This window comes from Epinephelus lanceolatus, chromosome 7 (assembly GCF_041903045.1).
Source record: "Epinephelus lanceolatus isolate andai-2023 chromosome 7, ASM4190304v1, whole genome shotgun sequence".
Taxonomy (NCBI): Eukaryota; Metazoa; Chordata; class Actinopteri; order Perciformes; family Serranidae; genus Epinephelus; species Epinephelus lanceolatus.
In genome coordinates, this window is record NC_135740.1 from 47,272,719 (window position 1) to 47,296,227 (window position 23,509).

The 23,509-nt window shown below is 45.8% G+C and overlaps 1 protein-coding gene across 2 annotated transcripts; it reads left to right on the plus strand.

The window, feature by feature from the left end:
• Positions 1-617: 617 nt before the first annotated feature.
• On the plus strand, positions 618-23,425 carry tbc1d9b (TBC1 domain family member 9b). Of its 2 annotated transcripts, XM_033629678.2 has the most exons (23): positions 618-904; positions 5,712-5,822; positions 5,906-6,024; positions 6,110-6,341; positions 7,317-7,575; positions 7,875-8,082; positions 8,167-8,364; positions 8,532-8,678; positions 9,101-9,251; positions 9,375-9,589; positions 9,701-9,818; positions 10,201-10,403; positions 10,533-10,615; positions 11,726-11,855; positions 12,124-12,222; positions 12,311-12,379; positions 12,666-12,906; positions 13,040-13,105; positions 14,001-14,072; positions 14,517-14,570; positions 15,729-15,773; positions 15,938-16,041; positions 19,881-23,425. In XM_033629678.2, exons 1-23 carry the CDS (start codon positions 787-789, stop codon positions 20,484-20,486), a joined length of 3,648 nt encoding a protein of 1,215 aa, XP_033485569.2. In that variant the 5' UTR covers positions 618-786; the 3' UTR covers positions 20,487-23,425. The 2 variants fall into 2 exon arrangements, with proteins under 2 accessions (XP_033485569.2, XP_033485578.2); XM_033629687.2 differs by lacking the exon at positions 14,517-14,570.
• The last annotated feature ends 84 nt before the right edge of the window (positions 23,426-23,509 follow it).

Genomic DNA, 23,509 nt, shown 5'->3' on the forward strand with positions numbered 1-23,509 from the left:
ATTTTATAGATTATATAGAAAAAACATTTAATTTTATTGAGATTGATACGGACTGTTAAAAATAAAAAATAAAATAAGACCATGACACAGGTGTATTCACCTTACTGAGAACACATACATTTATATTAGAATTATTTTTTTAATCATTTATCTTTGAACACAGGTTTATTTCAAAGGTGGTAACCTGAATCTCTTGCTGGGGCCTGTTCTCTCTATGGGCCCCTCCACCTCAGGGGCCCCAGTGCAGTAACACTGCCTGCACCGTCTGTATTTACGTCCCTGTCTCAGAGTTTTAGGAGGTTTTCTTGGTGATTTTCTTGGTGATCAGCCAAAAAGTGTCTCCTGTCTGCAGCCTGTGGGTGCAGTACCAGAGGAGAACAGCAGGAGGCGCAGTAACAGCAGCTGTTTATGGACGTCTCACCGCCATGTTGTTTATTTACATTAGTAAATAACTGTAACATCTGAAGTCACTGTTGGTTTATTTATTCAAATGTTTGTTTTTTCTCGTTAATGTTTCAGAGTTTGTTTCACACAGTCTGTGGTTTATTCTTTGTCTGTGACGTAATGACGCAGCGTGCGCAGAGGGCGTGCACTGTGGCGTCAGACCCGGAAGTGATGTGAAGTCAGCAGACCAAGTGAAAACAACAACATCAGCTCGGTGTTTGTCTGAATTAGACGGAGCCGCCCGGTGCTAACTAACGGGCCTTTCTCCCGGTGCTAACGGGTCTTTCTCCCGGTGCTAACGGGTCTTTCTCCCGGCGGACGGTGAGCAGGCAGCGGGCAGAGATGTGGATCCAGCCGGAGGAGGTGCTGCTGGCCGGGGCGCTGTGGGTGTCTGAGCGGGCCAACCCGTTCTTCATCCTGCAGAGGAGGAGAGGACACGGCCGAGGAGGAGGACTGTCCGGTGAGTCCCTGCTGTGTCTGTGGACACATATATGTCCACAGACATGATGTGTGACTGAGACAGGGGGACATTAAACACGTCACAGTGTCTGAAGACATTCAGCTGCAGACAGCCTGAAGGGTTAAAGTGTTTTATATAAGAACTTTAGTTACTATTATTCAACATAATTCATGAGCTGATCACATGTTACACATGATTCTGTCACATACATGCGCTGCAGGACATGTATGTGACATGTATGTGACGTGTATGTATGTAGATGGAAGGTAAAGTTCAAGTACCTCTACACAGCCCTGGTCCTGACTAAATGTACTCCGTTACTTTGTGACACTGCTCTATAGACAGTTAATACTAATAATGAGATCATGATTAATCGATCGTTCAGAATTTGATCAAACGTAAGATGTAATCGATCAATCGATGCAGAGCTGTAACTGCATATATCTGCAGTTTGTTGCTGTGAGATTTGAATAAGGAAGAACACATTTGTTTTTAATCAATTAATTGATTGTTAATTTTCTCAATAATCGATGTAGGAAATGCTTTTAATGTGCAGTTTACTAGTGATAATGATACAATGGTGGTTGTGTCTCCTGTCAGAGTTTTATACTTTCAGACTCTGCTGACTGACAGTGAACGCAGCACACATACTTCACGTTGTTGTTTTATTAGATTTTGAAAGAGATCCAGAGTCCAGACAGAAACTCAGCCTGAGCTGAAGCTGCACTTCATATGTTCACAGGTGTTTCAGTGGTGCAGAGTTAGGGACTGTTCGTTACTTAAGCACTGGGGAGGGACTTGTATTTTTTATTTTGGCTTAGTGGAGGGGCATACAACTTGTTTTTGTTTTTTCTTTAAAGATTATTTTTTTTGACTCTTTGGCTTTTAAAGAGCCGCAGGCTGGACTCAAACCCACGACCACTGAGCAGGGACATTGCCTTTGTACATGGGACACCTGCTCTGCCCACTGAGCTACTGCGCGCCCCCACAAAGTTAAATGGTTATATTTTGTATTTGATTTACCACAGACTTTTAATGAAAACATGATTTTTAATGAAAACATGCCTGACACAATTTATCAGCCAGAAACTGTAAAAACAGAAATTATTGGTCAGTTTTCAAATTTCTGACGGTCCTTGGACAAAAGCTTCTGCCAGAAACAAACCAAAAACAAATCTCAGCTTAAAATAGTGATATTCCATCAAAACCACTTTAGTTTATCTCTCACAACACATTTGCATGAACTACTGTGTGTGTGCACTAAAGAGTGAAAAACTGAAGCTTTGTGGCGCCCAGTAAATCAGCTGGTACAAAGGCTGTGACCCCGCCACGGCGTCCGCGGGCTCTGTTTCAGCCCCGCCCCTTTGCTGCATGTTGCCCCCCCCACCCCCCCTTCACGCCTAAACTGGTTTAAAAATCTAATAACTGATTTATGGTGGAGGGGGGGTCATGGATTTTTCTCCAGTCACTCAGGGGGGCTCACACCCAGCCACCTCCCTCCTCTGATAAATAAAGGACAGTCCCTTAATAATTCTCTTCTACGTGACGTCACTCTGAGCTCAGAGTCTGTGGTTTTTACACTCCACATTACTGCGTCCTCACAGCATATAGTAACAGGTCAGAGGTCACAGGTCATAGTAACAGGTCACAGGTCACAGGTGTCTCAGAGATGGCTTGATGCCTCCACTCCACCAGCGGCTCTGACAGTGGAGCTGAATCATGATTCATCATGACTCAAACTTCCCTGCACAGGAAACCACAAACTGTGTGTTACTGATGAGGAAGTGACATCATCAGCAGTCAGCTGACATTATTCACGATGGCTTCGACCCTCGACAGAGGACAGTTTGCACGGCCTCTTCATGCAGCTGATGTTCCTGAAGGACTAAGGGAAGGATTTTCTCTACTGAACAAATCAGTGGACTTACACTTGTGTCTTCCCTTTCTCTTCTTCCAACCATTAACACTACATGCCACATTCACAGAGTCGAGGAGGCTACCATACAAGGTGCCACACTGATGGAACAGCCATCAGGAGCAGGGTTCAGCATTTTGCGGACTGGAGTCTCAAACCACCGATCTTCTGATCTGTGGACGAGCCACTCTAGCTCCTGAGCCAAACTCCACAGTGATGGGCTCTGGTGGGGGAGGGTTAATGTCCATTTCGCATCATCCTTCAGCAGTGTATAATGTGTGATCCAGTTGCTTTGGAGCTTCTGCTAGCTCTGGGTTTGCTCCAACAGCGTTGCTTTGATGGGTCCCCTCCAACAGATGAACTTGTGCAAGGCGTTCATGCAGGAGTCAGTATCCACATTCCCACACATTAATTTATTTGTGGCAGCCCGGCATGATTAAAACATCTACCGCCATGTTTAGAATTTCTTTTTTTGGAGACAGGCCGTTCATTAGGAGCGCTGCTGGAATATAAATACTGGTCATTGCACTACAACCTTGGAGCACAGAGCAACTCTGGGTGCAGACGCGCAGCAGAACTCCAGGCACAGTCAAAGTAAAACTTAAGTGTTCATTGTGCTGGGTCTGAGAGTTTGCTTTCACTCGGAAACAGCTGTTTCTGTCATCTGTTGATCTGACCTGATCAGATCAACCAATCAATTATCCACCCCACGACTCAAAACTCAACAAACTGCTGCTGAGGACAAAAATGAACTCATGAGGACTTCAGTCAGCTCTGTGTTCATGGACCACAGGTAAGAACCAAACAGAAGGTTGGCGAAATCCCGTCAGCTACCGCCGCATTAAGATTAGAATTCTGTGGGGAACACTGTGTCCAGATAACTTGCGACTTCTTGGTGGACAGCACAACTGCAACTGAGGCAAGTGGAAACAACTCTGTAGTGTTTCACCTGAGACCTACCACTCTTTACCTCGACTGGACTGAAGTAATCCACTCTCACCTGAGCAAATGCGGTTCATCAGGAGTTGTGTGGTCCCATGGTAAACCAGCCATTTTCTGTTCTACAGCTCCAGCTTGTAAGTGCCAACAGAAGAGACAGCTTTTGATTACCTTACTGGTCATAGAGTTGGTACGTGACATCCAAAACTTCTGACAGACTCTGGAGAACATTTCTTGCAGGATCAATGCAGAAGTATGAGATTGTTTGGGTAGGATGATCGGTTTTTTAGTTCCCATCAGCACAGCCGTCTTGTTCAGTCAATCTCATGAATGTAGCTGTTGGTCTACAGGGCTTTCCTTGTTTCAACAGGTCTATCCGCTGCTTGAAGAGTTGTTACTGAGTGGTTTTCTCCACTTCAAGCAAGTCACTGTCAAACCTGAAGTTGGTTTCCTGCTCCATTTGGTTGGTTGGTTGGTTGGTTGTTTGGTGACTTGGCTGAATTCTGTTTTGGGTTGGGGGTCAGACTTAAAGATCATGATCCTTTTTGTTCCTCTGAAAGTTCCCTGAACTACCCTGAGTCTGGTTCATAATGTGTAGTACTCAATGAACAGGCTAGTCGGGCTCTCTTCTGCCGAACTCAGACTGTTCCGGCTGACTTCCTTCTTTGCATCTGAATCGTCAGGAGAGATGGACTCAAGATGTTCAGGAAACTATTGCCATTCAGTCTCTGGTTCAGCCAGAAGTTCTGGTCCTTGAAACCATCATGCTGACCTGAAGAAGGCATCAGCATACGACCCTCGTGACTCCATGTTGGCTGGATTTTCTTTTAAGCTGATGAACCTCCGTTGGTAGTCCTGCAGTAACTCATGCATCAGAGTAGTCCTGTTAGCTACGTTGATGTTTAATCTTTTTGTCTTGTTTCTAATATATTTAGGCACAGACTCGCTGTCTGTCCAAAAAACTGAAAGTTCCAGTTTAGCTTCAAGTTCCTCAACTACATCTGTTTTGGCTGCAAGAGTCATTGCGGCATCCTCTAACCTTGAAATGGTCGTCTGTTTCAGTTGAGTTACCCTGAATTTCCCCAGCATGAATGCAATATGAACTTTTACAGCCGTGGTGGTTAATCTTTGGTATCTCACACTGCTGTAGCCTCATTCACTGGCATCACAGAAGTGATGCAGTTGGGCAGTCTTGACTTGGAATGAAGACATTTGCTTCACATCAGAGATCCATTTCTGCTGTGATGCTGTGATGTTCACCTCTGGAATGACATCATCCCATCCACTCTTTGCTTTGGGCAGGTCTTGGAGGATCTGCTTGGCCTTCTGGGTGAATGGAGTCTGGAATCCTGAGGCGTCATCGACAGAGCTGACAACAGATTGAATAACTCACCTTTTGAAGGGTTCGTCTTTGAGAGCAGCTCTGACAGTGAATGTGTTTTGGTGTTCCGTTGGACTCTGAGCACTGTTTCAGGAGGAAGCCTCTCTTGGTCCAGGCCCGCTTCTTTGATCTGTTTTGCCTTTTGTTCATCAGGAGTAGAAGCAGGTACAGTTCATCTGTTGCTGATCCATTTAGATAGCTTGAGAAGTCTCAGAGGTTTTCACAGAGGGTAGTGACCTGTTCTTCTGTAGCAGCTGACTTGAGGTTTGGGATGTAAAATGAGAACCAGTGTCTGATCCGTCAGAATTGTATGCCTTCAAGCTTATCAGTTCATTTTATCTGTGTCGGTTTGTTTTTTTCTGACAGTTGCACATTGCAAAACAATAACGTGAAAGCCATGGCACAAGAAATGTTGTAAAGCATGGCCTCATTTTATGAAGAAAGAAACAACAGTGCTGCTTGTAATGTCTGTAAAATTATGATTTAAAGTAAGAGTGATGTCACCCATTGGTTTGTGGACTCCTGTTTTAAAGCCTCCTGGTTTACCTCTTTACCTGTCTCTGTGTGTGCAGGTCTCCTGGTTGGGACTCTGGATGTGGTTCTGGACTCCAGTGCCAGAGTGGCTCCCTACAGGATCCTGCTGCAGACCGCTGACTCTCAGATCTACTGGAACATCGCCTGTGGTGCGTCAGCTGGACTAGTAGCTCTGAGATTGGCTGAGGTTTTTTGTTGTTGTTGTTTGTTGACCCTCAGCTGTGTCTTGCAGGCTCGTCCAGGAAGGAGATCACAGAACACTGGGATTGGCTGGAGTCCAACCTGCTGCAGACCATCTCCATCTTTGACAACGATGAAGACGTCACCACCTTTGTCAAAGGAAAGATCTGTGTATGTCCCTTCCTGTTTTACCTTCTCAGGTCTTTTCTCTTCTCTTGTGTGTGATCCTGTTAGTGAATAATGTCACTTCCTGCAGGGCATCATCGCAGAGGAGAACCGGCTGAAGCAGGGGGAGGAGCAGGAGGAGGATTGTGGGAAGTTTCGGGAGGCGGAACTGAAGATGAGGAAGCTATTTGGGATGCCTGATGAGGAGAAGCTGGTGAATTATTACTCCTGCAGCTACTGGAAGGGTCGAGTGCCGCGACAGGGCTGGCTCTACCTGTCCGTCAACCACCTGTGCTTCTACTCCTTTCTGCTGGGCAAAGAGGGTACGACCGGCCAATCAGAGGACAGAGTTTGATAATGTCATTTATACAGTCTGTGCAAGAGAAAACAGGTGACACTTTATGTTCTGTTTTAAAATGGAAAACCTGTAATCTCTTTTAAAGAGTAATATAATGTCCTGTTTTAGTTTGAATGCACTTACCAAGGTGTTCTTCTGTTGCTACAAGGGATAACAAGTTAAAGTTACCAGAGGGTACTTAACTCTTACCTAAAGATACTTCTGTTGGTGCCCAGGATTACTTCTGCAGTTACCCGGAGGTAGTTCTGTAGATGCCGGGAGGTACTTCTGTAATTAACTGATGGTACTTCTGTAGTTTCCAGGGGTTACCTCTGTGGTTAGGTGAAGGTACTTCGGCTGTTGCCAAGACTTTAGACTCACTAAGAACTTTATTGTCAATCTGTCCATGTACAAGTACACAGTAGACATTTTGTTTCTTGGGGGCTCGATGATGCTACATTTAACATTTTAGCTTATAAAACAAGACAGCCAACATGAGGTGCAAAACCATTAGCTGGTAGGTGTTTGGGGAGAAAAGCTGTTCCAGCATCTGGCAATGGCAGCCCAGATACTCCAGTACCTTCTGCCAGACAGCATGAGGGTGAGCAATCCATGGAAAAAGTTGAAGATTCTTCAACAATGGCAGGTGCACAGTGGGTGCAATGTTTTTTGAGAGGTCCATGATGAACCTCTGGGGGTATTTGGGGTAGTTACAGGAGGTACCTCTGTACTTACCCTAAGATACTTCTGCAGTAACCTGAGCCAAAGTCAATGATAAAGTCATTTTACATATAATTAACCAACTAAAGAAACTAATTTTAGTATTAAGTTACTGTTTAATAATGCTTTAGTACAAAGCAATCTGTCATAATCTCAATGTACCATTTTTTAATGTTTCAATATTATATTCATATATTTTCACGACCTTGATCTCCTCTGTTGATTATTCAACCCCCCTCAGTGACCCTGGTGGTGCAGTGGACAGAGGTGACCCAGCTGGAGAAGAACGCTACCCTGGTGTTTCCAGAGAGTGTTCGTGTCAGCACGCGTCACACTGAACATTTCTTTTCCATGTTCCTTAACATCAACGACACCTTCAAGCTGATGGAGCAGCTCGCCAACATCGCCATGCGGCAGCTCCTCGACAATGAGGCGTTTGCTGCCGACCGCTCGCTGCCCAAACCCTGCAAGACACTCAAGAACGTCTCTGCACTCAAGAGGTCTCACTCTGTTCAGTAACTGTACACCTGATATCACCCTTAAAGTGTTTTATCTAATCAGACTGACGTGGAAATAACTGACTGTTGCTGATTGTGACGTCAAATATCCAGAACAATACCAAGTGGGCGTACATTACGTGTGTGCAACACAGAGTGCAGTTTGTAATATTATAACAGATGAATCGTTACGTTTTATATGTCAACAGTGATGGTGTTTATGTTGCAGCCTCCATTTTGAGCAGCTGAACCATTGTACTAACACTAACTGAACTATCAAACTGTCTGTGTTGTGGCTGCAGGGATTTGGACGCACGGGCGAAGAACGAGCGGTACCGGACGATGTTTCGACTGACGCAGGACGAGCGTCTGGACGGACACACAGACTGCACGCTGTGGACGCCATTTGCTAAGATGCACGTGGTTGGACAGCTGTTCATCTCCAACAACTACATCTGTTTTAACAGCAGAGAAGAAGACTTGTGTCAGCTCATCATCCCACTCAGAGAGGTGAAGAAGAAATGTAAACCATGATTGTATTTGTTATCATGCTCTTTGCACAGTGATTTTTACCCATCATCCTCTGCTCCTCAGGTGTCCATTGTAGAAAAGGCGGACAGCAGCAGCGTCCTGCCTTGTCCTGTCTCCATCAGCACCAAGAACAAGATGAACTTCCTGTTCGCCAACCTCAAAGACAGAGACTTCCTGGTCCAACGCATCTCTGACTTTCTGCAGCGAACGCCCGACAGCTCATGGGGTGACACCAGCCCGCTGTCTCTGATTGGTCACTCGGTACGTGTAACACTTGTCAGCCAATCAGCAGATCATGTTTCACAGTGACAAGTCCAGTTCAGCTGCTGAGTGCCAGCTGCTTTCAGACGTTAGCAGACAGGAAGAAAAATCCTCAAATTGATGTAGTTTCAGTTTTATTGTGGTGATGTGTTTTTTTGTGTTCTCAGGCGTCCTCCAGCGCCCCTGCGTCCTTGTCTGCAGGGTCTGAGTCCGTCCACAGGGGGCGTCATTACCAATCTGGTCTGCCCACAGCTAGCCAGGGTCTGCTGCAGCTCTACCACCGAGACACTCCGGAGGACCTGGGACCCAAAGCTGTGAGTTCAAGTCCCATCACGTCTAGGTACTGAGTTGGACTGGTACTGTTAGATACTGAGGACTGACACGCTGTCAGATATCAGGGAGTATCATGGGGCACTGAGACAGTCTGGAAGACCTGAGACCCAGTGCAATGAGTCCTGACATGACACAGCTGAATTTGACAAAGACTAACACTGATAGATAATGAGGACTACCAGTACTGGTGGAAACTGAGGAGTACCGTCAGAGACCCAGGACCGTTAGATATCAAGGAGGACCAGCAGACACTCATTAGTTAGTTAAAGTGTTTGACCATCGATTCAGACTGATCTGCTGAAGTATAAGAGAAAGCTACAGTTCAGTGTTCCTGTGTCAGACTGGAATTAAATCCTCTCCCACCTCCTCTCCTTCCCTCCTCTCTGACCTATCACCCCTGTAGATGAAGGAGAAGATGAAGGAGGAGGCGTGGAACATCCATTTCTCAGAGTTCGGCCGAGGTGTCTGCATGTACCGAACCTCCAGAACCAGGGAGCTCGTCCTCAACGGGATCCCAGAGCGCCTGAGAGGAGAGCTGTGGTTACTGTTTTCTGGTGAGTCTTAGTTCATTCACTCATCCATTCATTCATTCATTCATAGGAGAGGGGCTTTAGCATTCATTCATACCACAGATAAACTGAGTTGTTATGTGTTCACCTGCCCACCTCTCCGTCCAGGAGCTCAGAACGAGATGGCGACTCACCCTGGTTACTATGGTGACCTGGTGGAGCAGGCCATGGGACTGTGTTCATTGGCGACAGAGGAGATCGAGCGTGACCTTCACCGTTCAATGCCCGAGCACCGAGCCTTCCAAAATGAGATGGGTATCGCTGCACTGCGCCGGGTTCTCACTGCCTACGCCCACCGAAACCCCGGGATCGGATATTGTCAGGTACAAAATATAACATTCAAGATTAAACACTGAATATAGAATATAATATAATCCAGCATCACTTATTCCAAATAGAAACTGACTCATTCTCTCTCCTTGTTCCTCCTCCAGGCGATGAACATCGTCACCTCTGTCCTGCTGCTCTACTGTCCAGAGGAAGAAGCCTTCTGGCTGTTGGTGGCGCTGTGTGAGCGGATGCTGCCCGACTACTACAACACCAGAGTCGTAGGTCAGTAACAACACCAGAGTCGTAGGTCAGTAACAACTCCAGAGTCGTAGGTCAGTAACAACTCCAGAGTCGTAGCTCAGTAACAACTCCAGAGTCGTAGGTCAGTAACAACTCCAGAGTCGTAGCTCAGTAACAACACCAGAGTCGTAGCTCAGTAACAACTCCAGAGTCGTAGGTCAGTAACAACTCCAGAGTCGTAGGTCAGTAACAACTCCAGAGTCGTAGGTCAGTAACAACTCCAGAGTCGTAGCTCAGTAACAACTCCAGAGTCGTAGGTCAGTAACAACTCCAGAGTCGTAGGTCAGTAACAACTCCAGAGTCGTAGCTCAATAAGCCACAGGGGGCGCTGTATCCTGGTTTGAAGTGGTCTCTGTCCCTGTAGGTGCTCTGGTGGATCAGGGGGTGTTTGAGGAGCTGACCCGAGCCTTCCTCCCGTTGCTGTACGAACACATGCAGGAACTGGGCGTCATCTCCACCATCAGCCTGTCCTGGTTCCTCACACTCTTCCTGTCTGTGATGCCCTTCGACAGCGCCGTCCTGTTGGTTGACTGCTTCTTCTACGAGGGCATAAAGGTCATCTTTCAGGTCAGAGACATGCCACTTGAGTGTTTTCTAACTTTTGTTTGATTTGTCGACTACTTCTGTGAGGATCGTCTTTCAGGATTGTCTTCCTGTCACTACACACTGCTGTGTAACTGTCCTGTCTGCCTGCAGGTGGCGCTGGCTGTGCTTCATGACAACATGAACGCCCTGCTGTCCTGCAGTGACGAGGGAGAAGCCATGACCATCTTGGGCAGGTACGAGTCAGACTGGAATATGAATAAGTAGAATCTAACTATAAAACAAGGAATCTGTCTGTGTGTCCTTTACATCTCGAGAACTGTTTTCCCAACCTCCTTCACACCTGGGGTTGTTCCTGAGGACAGGCGGTGTCGGATTTGGTACGTTTTGCACATGAAACATGTTCAGTGTTAATAAACTTTGAATAAACACGTGAACAGAGCTCTGTGACTTTGGCTGCACCCTGAGATAAACAAAGTTCAACATATGGAACGCAGCAACATGTACCTCATTTCATGTGACAAAGAAACAACCAATCACAGCTAGCAGATATCTTTCCTTTCTTCCATAAATATGAGTCTGATGGGCGGCACGGTGGAGCAGTGGTTAGCAATGTCACTCTGAGGTCGGGGGCACAACATGTGCATGTTCTCCCTGTGTCAGCGTGGGTTTCCTCCAGGTGCTCCGCCTCTCACACACGGTCAGCTGGGATAGGCTCCACCCCCCTGCAGAGTTTGATCATTTTAGTGTTGAGCTACTCAGAGTTCTGTCTCTGTCACATGGACAAAATTTTAGGCCCAATACTCGTGGATGGATTACTGAACAAGCCTACTGGACACAGGCCCCGGGGCCCAAAGGGTCATATGTTTTGTACATAAACATGATAATAAATTCAACAATTCATTAATGGATAGCCCCTTGAGATGAACCATCTGATTTTCTTTTTTTAAAGATCATTTTTTGGGCATTTTTAGCCTTTAATGGACAGGACAGACAAGTGTGAAAGGGAGAGAGAGAGAGGGAGTGACATGCAGCAAAGGGCCACAGGCTAGAGTCAAACCTGGGCCGCTGCGACAACAGCAGATGCACATGGGGCACCTGCTTTATCCACTAAGCCACCAACGAAATCTGTAGCAACAGATCCAGGTGTGCGTCAGGACCAAAGCAAGCTCAGTGTTTGAGTGTGGAATTGTTTGTATGAGCGGTTCTCCAGAAAGCTGCAGGCAGCAGCACCACAGATATCAGCCCGCTCCCATCAGGCGTGTTTTCAACAGGCACTGCACGAGTATACACGAGTCTGAGTACATATGAAGTGTGTCTGTGTGTGTTTGTGTGTGTTTGTGCAGGTACCTGGATAATGTTGTGAATAAACAGACTGTGGCTCCGCCCATCCCTCACCTGCACGCCTTGCTGACCAGCGGAGATGATCCTCCACCTGAGATCGACATCTTCGACCTCATCAAGGCGTCCTACGAGGTCAGATTGACTTAGTGACGTCATGATGTCATCACGCTGATCACTCTCACCCTGTCCGTCATTACTGTGTGTGCTGCTCCCCCTGCAGGTCACATCACAACACTGAGGCGTTTATTTACACCAGGGGCTCTGTCTAACTCCTGGAGCAGCAATGTCTCAGTCTAACTCCTATAGATGCAGCCTCTCCATCTAATTCTTGCAGCAGGGTCTCTGTCAAATTCCTGGATGTTATTTTTGAGTTAATCCCAGTTTCTTCTTCTCTGAGCAGAAGTTCGGCAGCCTGCGCTCTGATGTCATCGAGCAGATGAGGTTCAAGCAGAGGTTAAAGGTCATTCAGTCGCTGGAAGACACGGCCAAGAGGAGCGTGGTGGGTAGTGGTAGCGTGCTGTGTGCTAAATGTTAACATGCTAATGTAGACAGTGTTTATAGGTGTGTGTGTTTGTTTCTGTACGCAGGTGAGAGCGATGATGACGGAGTCGGCTTTCAGTATCGAGGAGCTGGAAGAGCTGTACTGTCTCTTTAAGGTCAGAACAAATTCTGGTTCAACAGTTCAGATGATTTAAAACATCGTGATGTTTCAGTGTTCACAGGGAACTTTGTTTACATCTCTTAGATTATGGCCTCAGTCTTCACACCTGTCACCTGTACTTTTAAATATAAGTGTGTTATTTCAGCCCTCAGTTCTGCCTGCAGGATCCTCTTGTAGCTGCCTCAGTCACAGTGTCAGGGCACCTTGTATGTAGCCTGTAAGTCTGTTGTCTCAGAGTTTAACTCCTCCCCCTGTCCGTCTGCGTCTCTGACCTCCTTCAGTCCAAACACATGACGAGCTGTTACTGGGGCTCCAGCAGCACTGCGGCCGAGCGTCATGACCCCAGCCTGCCGTACCTGGAGCAGTACCGCATCGACCCGGTTCAGTTCACCCAGCTGTTCACCGCACTCGCTCCCTGGATCTGTGGAGGCCACACCCCCACGCTGTCAGCCCGCCTCTTCAGACTCCTGGACCAGAACCAGGACGGACTGGTCAACTTCAAAGAGTTCATCACCGGACTGAGTGAGTCCAGAACCAGGAGGTTTAACGCCGTCCTCTGGTTCCTGCTGGTTTCAGTCTCCTCAGAGGAGTTTGTGTCTGCTGATGTTTAGATCTGTAGATTCTGTAGTTTCAGAGTTTGTTTGTGTGTCTGCAGGTGGGATGTATCACGGAGACATGACAGAGAAACTCAAACTGCTGTACAAGCTCCACCTCCCTCCAGGTAACAGTCACACAGCTCTCTGCACAACTGTCCGAAACAACTGATCATCTATATGAATTATTATATTCAGGGGTTTAAACCCTGAAGGAGCAGAACCCGGTAAGTTTGTGCTGGTTTATTTTTATTCCTCGTCCTGTGTTGTGGCTCAACTTCCTGAGCTAGAAGAGTTAGAAACATAAAACTTGACCCAATAACTAATAAACATGAACCCTGTCAGGCTGGGCTCTGAACTCTGTACCTTTAAGGGAACCAACCGAATGCCGTCAGCACCACCAGGTACTGATTCACATTAACGGCAGGTGAAGACGAGAGGTGGAAGTGCCTGAAGCCTGGAAGGTGTGACAGAGCTCTGAGGCAGCTCCATCAGGTTCCCAGAGTCATTGTTGTAAGAGGGCCCCCACACATCAGTGGCCCCGGAGCCCTGTTTGCATTTACGCCTCTGAATCACACCAACTTTTTTTCAATAAAGATGCACAGACCCCACACACTCAGGGACGAACAGAGAAGGCCAGACCAGCCAATGGAAATCCAACAGACAAGAACACAAAAGGAAATAAATATATAAATATATAAATAGAGAAGTTAAAGAAGAAATAAATAAAAATATAAAATTAAAGATAAAAATGAAAAAGAATTTAAAAAAAGAAATATGCATAAAACATGACGACAAATGAACTGAAAATAAAAAGAGTTTAGACTTTCTGATAAATATTGTTTCTCTGATTGTCGTTAAATTGTCACGTTTTAATGAGGACGTCGACTTGGACGGACGAAAGATTAAATAATCTGAGGAGTTTTCTAACTTCTGAGCTGCAGACACAACTTCCACTCATCCTCCCTCTGTGTAGCCTTTGTTTATTTGTTTATTTGTCTGTGTGTTTGTTTGTTTATGCAGCTCTGTGTCCTGAGGAGGCGGAGTCAGCTCTGGAGGCAACACAGTTCTTCACTGAGGACGTCCCACCACCAGGTAGACACACAGATAAGGACTGTGAGCTACGGCCACACAGCAGCATGTGTACGACTCATACTACAGCTGGACGCTGTCCCTGTCTCCACACTGATGATTTATGTATTCAGACACTTCAGGACATCAACACAGGTTCACACAGAGACATTCAGAGGACCTGATAACACAGACGTGCTGTAACTGATGAACTCAGCAGAACAAACTGACTCCACAGATAATTAACTCAACACACACTTTATATCACATCATCTTAAATCAGTGAAAAAATCTCATCAACCTGTTTGATTGATATAAAAAATCTTCTTATTAACAAATCTGAATGTTTCCTCTGTCACTCACACACTGCCTCGTCTCTCTTCTTCTTCTTCTTCTTTGTCTTCTTCTCCTTACTCTTCCTCCTCTCCCTCGTCATCGTCGTCATCGTCGTGTCCTCGCTCCTCTCAGAATCTTCCTTCCCTTCTGATCTGGACATTTTGGGGCAGCAGGAAGTGACATCAGGTTTGTGTCTGTTGCTCTGCTGTTGTACATGTTGCTCCTCTGGCCCCGCCCACAGCCAGTGATGTCTCAGCAGGTGTTCCTCACCTGGACTCACAAACCCATCAGTCTGTTTGTCATCACCGTGGCAACACACGCTGTAACACAAAGTCAAAAAGTAACAGGAACTGAAGGAGTCCTCACAGGCTGGATGGCCCAGCAGGAGGAGAGGGAGATGGTTATTGGCTACTTTGCTTGAAGGTGAACTCCAGTGATTCTCCTCAGCGTGTCTCCAGGTGTCTCCAGGTGTCCACAGGTGTCTCCAGGTGTCCACAGGTGTCTCCAGGTGTCCCCAGGTGTCCACAGGGGACGGCAAGTTTGAACAGTAGAATAATCTGGAGGTGTGGAGTGAGACAGAAGTGAGACCTCTGCTGCTGGAAACATGAGCTACAAACAGAGTAACACACCCAGCTGTCAGAGGCAGAGGAGCATTGTGGGTAACGTTGACACCAGAGTTCTCAGAGTGAAGATAAATCTGCGGAGGAGTCCTTTAACCTGTTGCCACGGCAACCTGAACACTGACGAGCAGTAAAACATGAATGGATGGTAATTTCTGAACAGTCCATCCCACTCACATGAACATGTCTCAGTATCTGATCAGACGACCTGACTGATGTTTGGTCGTCTTTAGTCTCCATGTGTAACCTGTGACATCACTGATGGGGGCGTGGTCACATGATCAGAGCAGGATCAATCTTTCACTTCAACTAACAAACAGTTTCTTACTTTTCATTCTGAAGGCCTTCACACAGTGGGAGGGTTCCTGCGATTCATTATCCCATCAATATGTTTATGTTTTTCAATATCACGCTGCCAGAAGACGGCGTTGATCATGTCACAACATCACCACAGTTGTGAAGCTGTTACAGCTGTCTGCGTTTGCATCGCTGCTGGTTTAAATGGTTTAAATGGTTTTGATGTAAAATATTCACTGGTGAGTATTTGGCATTTTCATGCCGTTGTTCGTTTCCCTGTCACTGTTTAAAGGCCTTAAATCTCTCAATTAATGTTTTTTACAACCTCATCGTCATGGTTACTTCTTCAGTCCTTTTTTTGTAATGATGATGACGATGATAATGATAATGATGATGATGATGATGATGATTTCCTGTCTGTGTGCAGGTGAGGAGGGGAAGGATGGAGGCGGAGACAGCGAGGAGAAGAAAGGTAAACACTCCAACTGGAGTTCAGTTACAAACTTTAAAGGCCGTTTTCACAAAAATGTGTTTTTCTATTTCTTCTTCTAAGTTCAATACAAAAAGTCAGACTCTTGTGTAACCTCTGTCCTGTGACCTTTGACCTGTGACCTTTGACCTCTGACCTGTGCTCAGCCTCAGAGGAGAAGGTGAAGGACTACAGGTACTATCTGAGGATGTGGGCCAAAGAGAAGGAACCTAAGAGAGAGACCATCAAAGACCTGCCCAGGATGAACCAGGTCTGTCTGTCTGTCTGTCTGTATTAGTCTGTCTGTCTGTCTGTCTGTCTGTATTAACCTGTCTGTCTGTCTGTCTGTATTAACCTGTCTGTCTGTCTGTCTGTCTGTATTAACCTGTCTGTCTGTCTGTCTGTCTGTATTAACCTGTCTGTCTGTCTGTCTGTCTGTATTAACCTGTCTGTCTGTCTGTCTGTCTGTATTAACCTGTCTGTCTGTCTGTCTGTATTAACCTGTCTGTCTGTCTGTATTAACCTGTCTGTCTGTATTAATCTGTCTGTCTGTCTGTATTAGGCAAGGCAAGTTTATTTGTAGAGCACAGTTCGTACACAAAGTAATTCAAAGTGCTTCACAGAACAAGAAAATGCATTAAAATCACAATACAAAATAAAAACATAAATAATCATTATAAAATGAACTTTAAAAGAGAAGAAGAGTGCAGATAAGATCCTTTCAGTCATATGCACAGTGAAATAGAGCTGTTTTGAGCCTAGATTTGAACATTGTCAGAGTAGAGGTCTGTCTCACATCTTCAGAAAGACTGTTCCAGATTTTAGCTGCATAAAACTGGAATCCTGATTCCCCATGTTTAGTCCTGACTCTGGGCACCAGCAGGAGGCCGGTCCCTGAGGTCCTCAGAGTCCGAGATGGTTCATATGGCACTAACATGTCAGAGATGTACTTTGGTGCTAGGCCGTGGAGAGACTTGTACACAAGCAGAGCTGCTTTAAAGTCTATTCTCTGAGCCACAGGAAGCCAGTGTAGAGACCTGAGCCAGAGATACTGGATGAAGCGAGATACCCAACTCAGCTCACTTCCTGGTTCAGTGACGTCAGCGCCACGCCCCCGTAGGAGACTTGCGGCAGCTCTGAATGTATTGTCGTCAATGAGGAAAATGAACGTGATCACAATTTATGGTCAATTCTTTCACCCAGTAGTCACTAAAGTAAATATTGGGTTCATTTTCCACAAGCCACACATCTTACCAACATTCTGACACTAAAGCTGCATTTTCCATCCGCACAAATCAAGAGAAAATTAACTTTGTTTGAGCCCTGTCCGTCTCAGAAAACAAGTTCTCGCGAGATCTTGTGATCTTGATAAACAGGCGGTAAAATCACAGTTAGCTTACAAACAGTTATTTACCGCTAGTAATAAATAAAAAATGCCCAAGCTTTGTGCAGCAATAGGCTGCAATAATAGGAAGAATGTATTTTCATTCCACCTGCTTCTCGATCCGCATACACAGACATCCACAGAGCCTCTGTTCAACACTGTGGTGGGGAGGGTTGAGGGAGAACAGGCTCTGATTGGAGGGAGAGCTAACCACGCCCACTTAGGAGACAGGAAGAGTAACCGTTTTCTTAACATTGGATAAGCCTACAGTGGGGTATTTCCTTTATCCAATATCTCTGCCTGAGCACAGGACTAATGTGCTCGTACTTCCTGGTTCTGGTCAGGACCCAAGCAGCAGCATTCTGGATGTACTGCAGCTGTCTTACGGCCCGTTTGGAGAGGCCAGTGAGCAGGCCGTTACAGTAGTCTAACCTACTAGAGACAAATGCATGGATCAGTCTCTCCAAATCAGGTTTAGACACTATACCTTTGATTTTGGCAATGTTTTTTAGATGGTAAAAAGCTGCTGATGTTATTGATTTGATGTGGCTGTTAAAGTTCAAGTCTGAGTCCATTATTACCCCGAGATTTCTAACCTGATTTGTAGGTTTTAGAGAGAGAGACTGGAGGTGACTGCTGACACCTTCTCTTTGTTTCTGTGGACCAAATACGATGACTTCAGTCTTGTCTGAATTTAGCTGGAGAAAGTTGTTTTGCATCCACACACTGACCTGTTGGATGCAGTGACAGAGTGAATCCACTGGTCCATATTCACCTGCTGTCAGTGAGACATAGATCTGAGTGTCGTCTGCATAGTTGTGGTAGGACACATTATTACTTTGTATTAACTGGCCTAAAGGCAGCATGTAGAGATTGAACAGAAGGGGTCCCAGGATTGACCCTTGGGGCACCCCACAGGTCAAGGCCATGTGGTCTGAGACACAGTTACCAATTTCAACAAAGTACTTCCTGTCTTCTAGGTAGGACTTCAACCAATTTAGGGCAGTGCCAGAGATGCCCACCCAGTCCTCTAGTCTCTGTGAAAGGATCTCATGATCGACAGTGTCAAAAGCAGCACTCAGATCTAGCAGGACTAAAACTGAGACTTTGCCTGCGTCAGTGTTCAGGCGGATGTCATTTGTCACCTTAATAAGAGCGGTCTCAGTGCTGTGATGGGGTCTAAAACCTGACTGGAAAACATCAAAGGAGTTGTTCATTAGGAGAAAGTCAGTAAGCTGTTGGTAAACAACTTTCTCAAGGACTTTGCCTAAAAACGGCAGATTTGAAATGGGCCGGTAGTTGTTCAGTACTGTGGCATCAAGACTGCTCTTCTTTAGGAGAGGCTTTATGACCGCAGTTTTCAAGGCCTTTGGGAATGTTCCAGATTGTAGTGACATGTTAACTATGTGAGCGAGTGGTGGTAACAAACTGCTCAGCACAGACTTTAGAAATCTAGTGGGTAACACATCGAGGCAGCATGTAGATGAACTCAGACTGGTGATGATCTCTTGGACAGTTTTGTCAGTTACAGGTGCAAAATGAGTCAGCTCTAAGTGTCTAGGTGGCTGCAGGGTTGTTATTGGTGTTGTGGAATTGATGGCATTTTTAATGGTCTGAACCTTTTCGCAAAAGAATACTGCAAACTCATTACACTTAGATGTGGAGATCAGTTCCAGCAGCAGTTGAGCTGGAGGGTTTGTTAATCTGTTCACTGTTGAGAATAAGACACGCGAGTTGTTACTGCAGTTTCCAATAATTTCAGAAAAGTACCTCTCCCTTGTTCTACGTAAGATCCGGTTGAACACTTACAACTTTTCTTTATAAATTTCATAATGAACATGAAGCTTTGACTTGCGCCATTTCCGCTCGGCCCTCCGGCGCTCCCTTTTCTGTGCCCTGACCAAGTCGTCATTCCTCCATGGCGCCTTCTGCTTATTTTTAACCATTTTAACCTTCACAGGGGCAATGGTGTCCAGAACATTCAAAACACTCGAAGTAACAGAGTTCAACAAATCATCAACATTAGAACATGAGGCATTTTCAAAGTTTATCATTTCCATGAACAGAGCACTTGTGCTGTTATTTATGTGTCTCCTCCGAACAACTGCAGGACCAGCCGGTGGTTTGGGAGAAACAGACAGGTCAGAGAAGACACAGAAATGATCAGACAGAGCAGCATCAACCACACTGACGTTTGAAATATTAACCCCCTTTGTAATGAGCAGGTCCAGAGTGTGCTGCGCTCTGCTGTGGGTGGGCTCACACACATGCTGAGTCAGGCCAAAGGTTTCAAGGACAGCACTGAGCTCTTTAGCATTTCTGTCACAGACATTATCCACATGTACATTAAAATCACCTGTAATGACCAAACTATCAAAGTCTGTGCATACAATTGAAAGCATCCTGGTAAAATCATCAATAAAACTTTGACGGTGCTGGGGAGGCTTGTACATAACTACATAGAGTATGGACGGAGATTGTTTTAGCTCCATTTTAAAGGATACATACTCAAATGATGAAAACACCCCAAATGACAACCTGTGCATAACCATATGATCTCTAAATACTGCACAGACACCTCCACCCTTTTTGTTTTCTCATGTTTCAGATTCAAATTTGTAGTTGGGTGGAGCTGATTCCATTAGAACAGCATTACCTGTCTGTCTGTATTAACCTGTCTGTCTGTCTGTATTGACCTGTCTGTGTGTCCATCTGTCTGTCTGCAGGAGCAGTTCATCGACCTGTGTAAGACTCTGTACAACATGTTCAGCGAGGAGCCTCTGGAGCAGGAGCTCTATCACTCCATTGCCACCGTCGCCAGCCTGCTGCTGCGCATCGGAGAGGTCGGTAAGAAGTTCAACAACGGCAGCAAAAAGACCGACAGTGCTGCCGCTCAGGCTCCGCCCACCCCACAGACCACTCCCACCGAACCTCAGAGTGAGGAGGGGGTCGGTGAGGGGGTGTTAGGAGAGTCTCAGGTGTGCCGGGCTCTGGCCGACGCTCAGCTGGAGCCGGATGAGGAAACCAAAGACGACACGTCGGTGTCGTCATACTCGGTGGTGAGCTCCGGCTCGCTGCAGTGCGAGGACATCGCTGACGACACTGTGCTGATTGGCAGCGGTGAGCAGAGGCGGGGCAGCGTGCTGGATGTGGATTGGTCGATCACCTTTGAGCAGGTACTGGCGTCGCTGCTGACGGAGCCGCCGCTCGTTGACTACTTCGAAAGGAAGAGGGACATCCAGAGCAAGATGGCCGCCTGTAAGGCCCAGCGGGTGGTGGAGCGCCAGACGAGCTCCACCTCAGACCATGAACTCACTCAGCATTCTGTCTGACTCACCTCCACCTGTACACCTGTCCGTCTGTACACCTGTCCACCTGACAGAGACACAGAGAGGAAACGTGTCATCATCCTGATTATGTGATGTCACAGACTAACCTGTGATGTCAGAAAACATGTATTCACAGGAAGTCATGTGACTGTACCTTTATTAAAACTCAACACTTCCTGCAGGTGTTTCACAGTTAAAGTCCTTCAGGGAGGAGATAATGGCGGGCTTTTAATGTGAAGGGATGGAGGAAGTGTTGAGATGTTTTAACAGGAAACAGGAAGCAGATCATTGTAAACAAAACAGGTCCTGACAGCTGTGTATCAGCTGCAACAACGTCACAACGGCCAGTATTGTTTTCACCGCGCAAGTCTGTGTTGTAATGGCAACATGTTCCTGGTGGAACCTGTTGTCATGGAAACAACACAGGAAGTTTGGAGCACTGTGTCAGCTGTCTGTCTGTCTGTCTGTCTGTCTGTCTGTCTGTGGGACAGTTTGTCAGTGCGACAGGGTCACAGCTGAGCAAGACGCAGTCCCAAAACTTTACAGGTGATTATTTGAGATCAAAGCGAAGGCCAAGTTCAAAGATGGCTGTGGTCTGAGCGAAGGGAATAGGAAGTAGGGGATAGGAAGTATGGAAGGAGCCACTGCTCCTCCACTTCACCCCATGGATGTATAAAGACACCTGGATACAGTGTTGGAGGCGGGGCCATGTTTATTCCTATGAAAGTAGCTCTGTGGCGCATGAAGCCAGATCTTCTTCATCATTGGGCCACAGAGCAGTGATGCTCAACCTCCGGCCCGTGGGCCAAATTTGGCCTCCGGTCACAGGTGACGCATGAGCCTGTTTCCGCCGAGCAGTTCAGTTCATTGTTTCTGTTCCCTCAGTGAAAGTTACCTAGCACACAGATCTGGTACTAAAAGGTGGAGCTAGAAACCCTGCAGTCTGATTGGTCAGTAGAGGACGCTCACTCTGGTTTTATGTAACCTCTGTTCATACATCAGTAAACTACAACTATAAAATGAAAGAGAAAAAAATCACTTCATTCACTGGGCCGACTGCCGGCAACTTTTAAGGTGGAACGTTAACTTGTAATGTTACTCAATGCATGAGTTGATGACGTGAATCCATCAGCACACCTTAAATTTCACTGTGACAACTTTGACCATCACTTTAGTTTTTATATGACACACACTTTTAGTAATGACTTTAAAAATATAGATTAATTTGGAGCGGATTATGTGAAGGTCATATATTCTAATCCTCACTTCCTGTGGGCTACAGCAACACTAAACCCCTGAGCTTGCCTGAGAAGGACTAAATGCACAAAGCTGCTATTTTTAAATATCCCATGGAGAGAGACTCTCACTGCAGCCTGTTCTATTTTGTTGTGAAAATGTGGGCGTGCAGCCTCGTTCTGTGGACGATAAACCAGGTGCAGACTTCCATCTGTGTCACCGCTGATGAGGAAATACAGCGAGTGCTGGACGGAGCAGTGAGTGACAACAACCCCGCCCACATTTAAGAGGACTGTCTGAACACACCGAGGGTCTAGGTACCATGTCTGAAGGCTTACTGCTGGTTCCAAAGGGACTGGACTGAAAGGGTTTGGTGGAGACGGGGCTGCAGAGTCACCAGTTAACCTGCATGTCTTTGGACTGTGGGAGGAACCTTGAGCACCTGGAGGAAACCCACACTGACACGGGGAGAACATGTAAACTCCACACAGAAGGGCTCCTCCACCCCAGGGTTCAAACCAGGAACCCTCTTACTGTGAGGTGGCACCACTGCATCACCGTGTTGCCCACTGTTATCAGACAGAATGATTAAATCCTGATCAGGGATCAAGTCGTTCTGTTGGCGCTGTGATGCTTAAAAAAATGTATCCACTGATGTACAGATGTCAGTCTATGGGGGAAATGTTTTTGAGCCACATGGCATCGTGTGACATTGTGTGACATTGTGTGACAGACCCAGAAGTTAGATTTCTGCTGTTTGGCCACTACATCATATTGGCTTCAAAGTTCAGTGCTGTTCGTGGCGTCTCACTTTACGACCCGGCCCTCATTTAGTAAAGTGGCTGTGTTGTTGCTGCAGTGATGTGATCACATGATGGTGTCGGCTCAGGGTCAGCAGGTCTCAGGTCTCTGTGCAGGTGAGATGTGCTGAATATAATCAGACATGAAAACTAACAGACGAGCAGGTGAAGCAGGTGAACAGTCGGCTGGCAGAACTACAGAAGCCCCTAAGTCCCAAAACATGTTTTTTTTTAACCAAGAGAATCCTCTCCATGTCATCAGATCATCTCTGTAAATAATTGAGTCCTAAAACTTTCTTAAAATAAGTGAATACGTGTTTCGCTGACTGAAGACGTTTGAACATGTTTACAAATGATTATATTTTAAGGATCAGAATGCGAGCAGGTGAAGCCGCTGAAGCTCCAAGAACAAAGTTTAGTTAGATGTAATAAAAACATTAAAATAAGTTGATTCATGTTTGAAACAAGTTGAAATATTCCAAACTGTTTCATTGATTTTCAGAAAATTAAACTTGAAGGACTCGTTACATAAAACTAAAATAGTTTAATGTTAAATTGTTTTAATTTCCTTCTGTACAGGTCAGATATATATATTAACTGTATATTAATAAAATCATATTACCTGATAAACTCACGTACCTGTGTCACTCAGGTGAGGTCACACCTGCAGTCTTTTATTTTGACGTCACTGAAGCCTTGTTTGTTTGTGCTGCCTATTTCTGATGACATCACTCCTGTTTACTTCCTGTAGAGACGATGATGTCAGAGGACCTTTCAGTGTTTTTACTCAGTTTCTTCTCTCTGTTGTCTGTACTGTATTTATTCACCTGTCTGCTTTTAAAATCCATTATATTGATCAGTTATTGATCTGTATTCTGTTGTCTAATAAATACTGAAGAAAATTCACTTTCTTCTTCTGTGGTGTTGTGTTTACTGACTTACAAACAGGAAGTCAAGTTCAGCTGCAGTCAGGAGTTTATTTTATGTTCA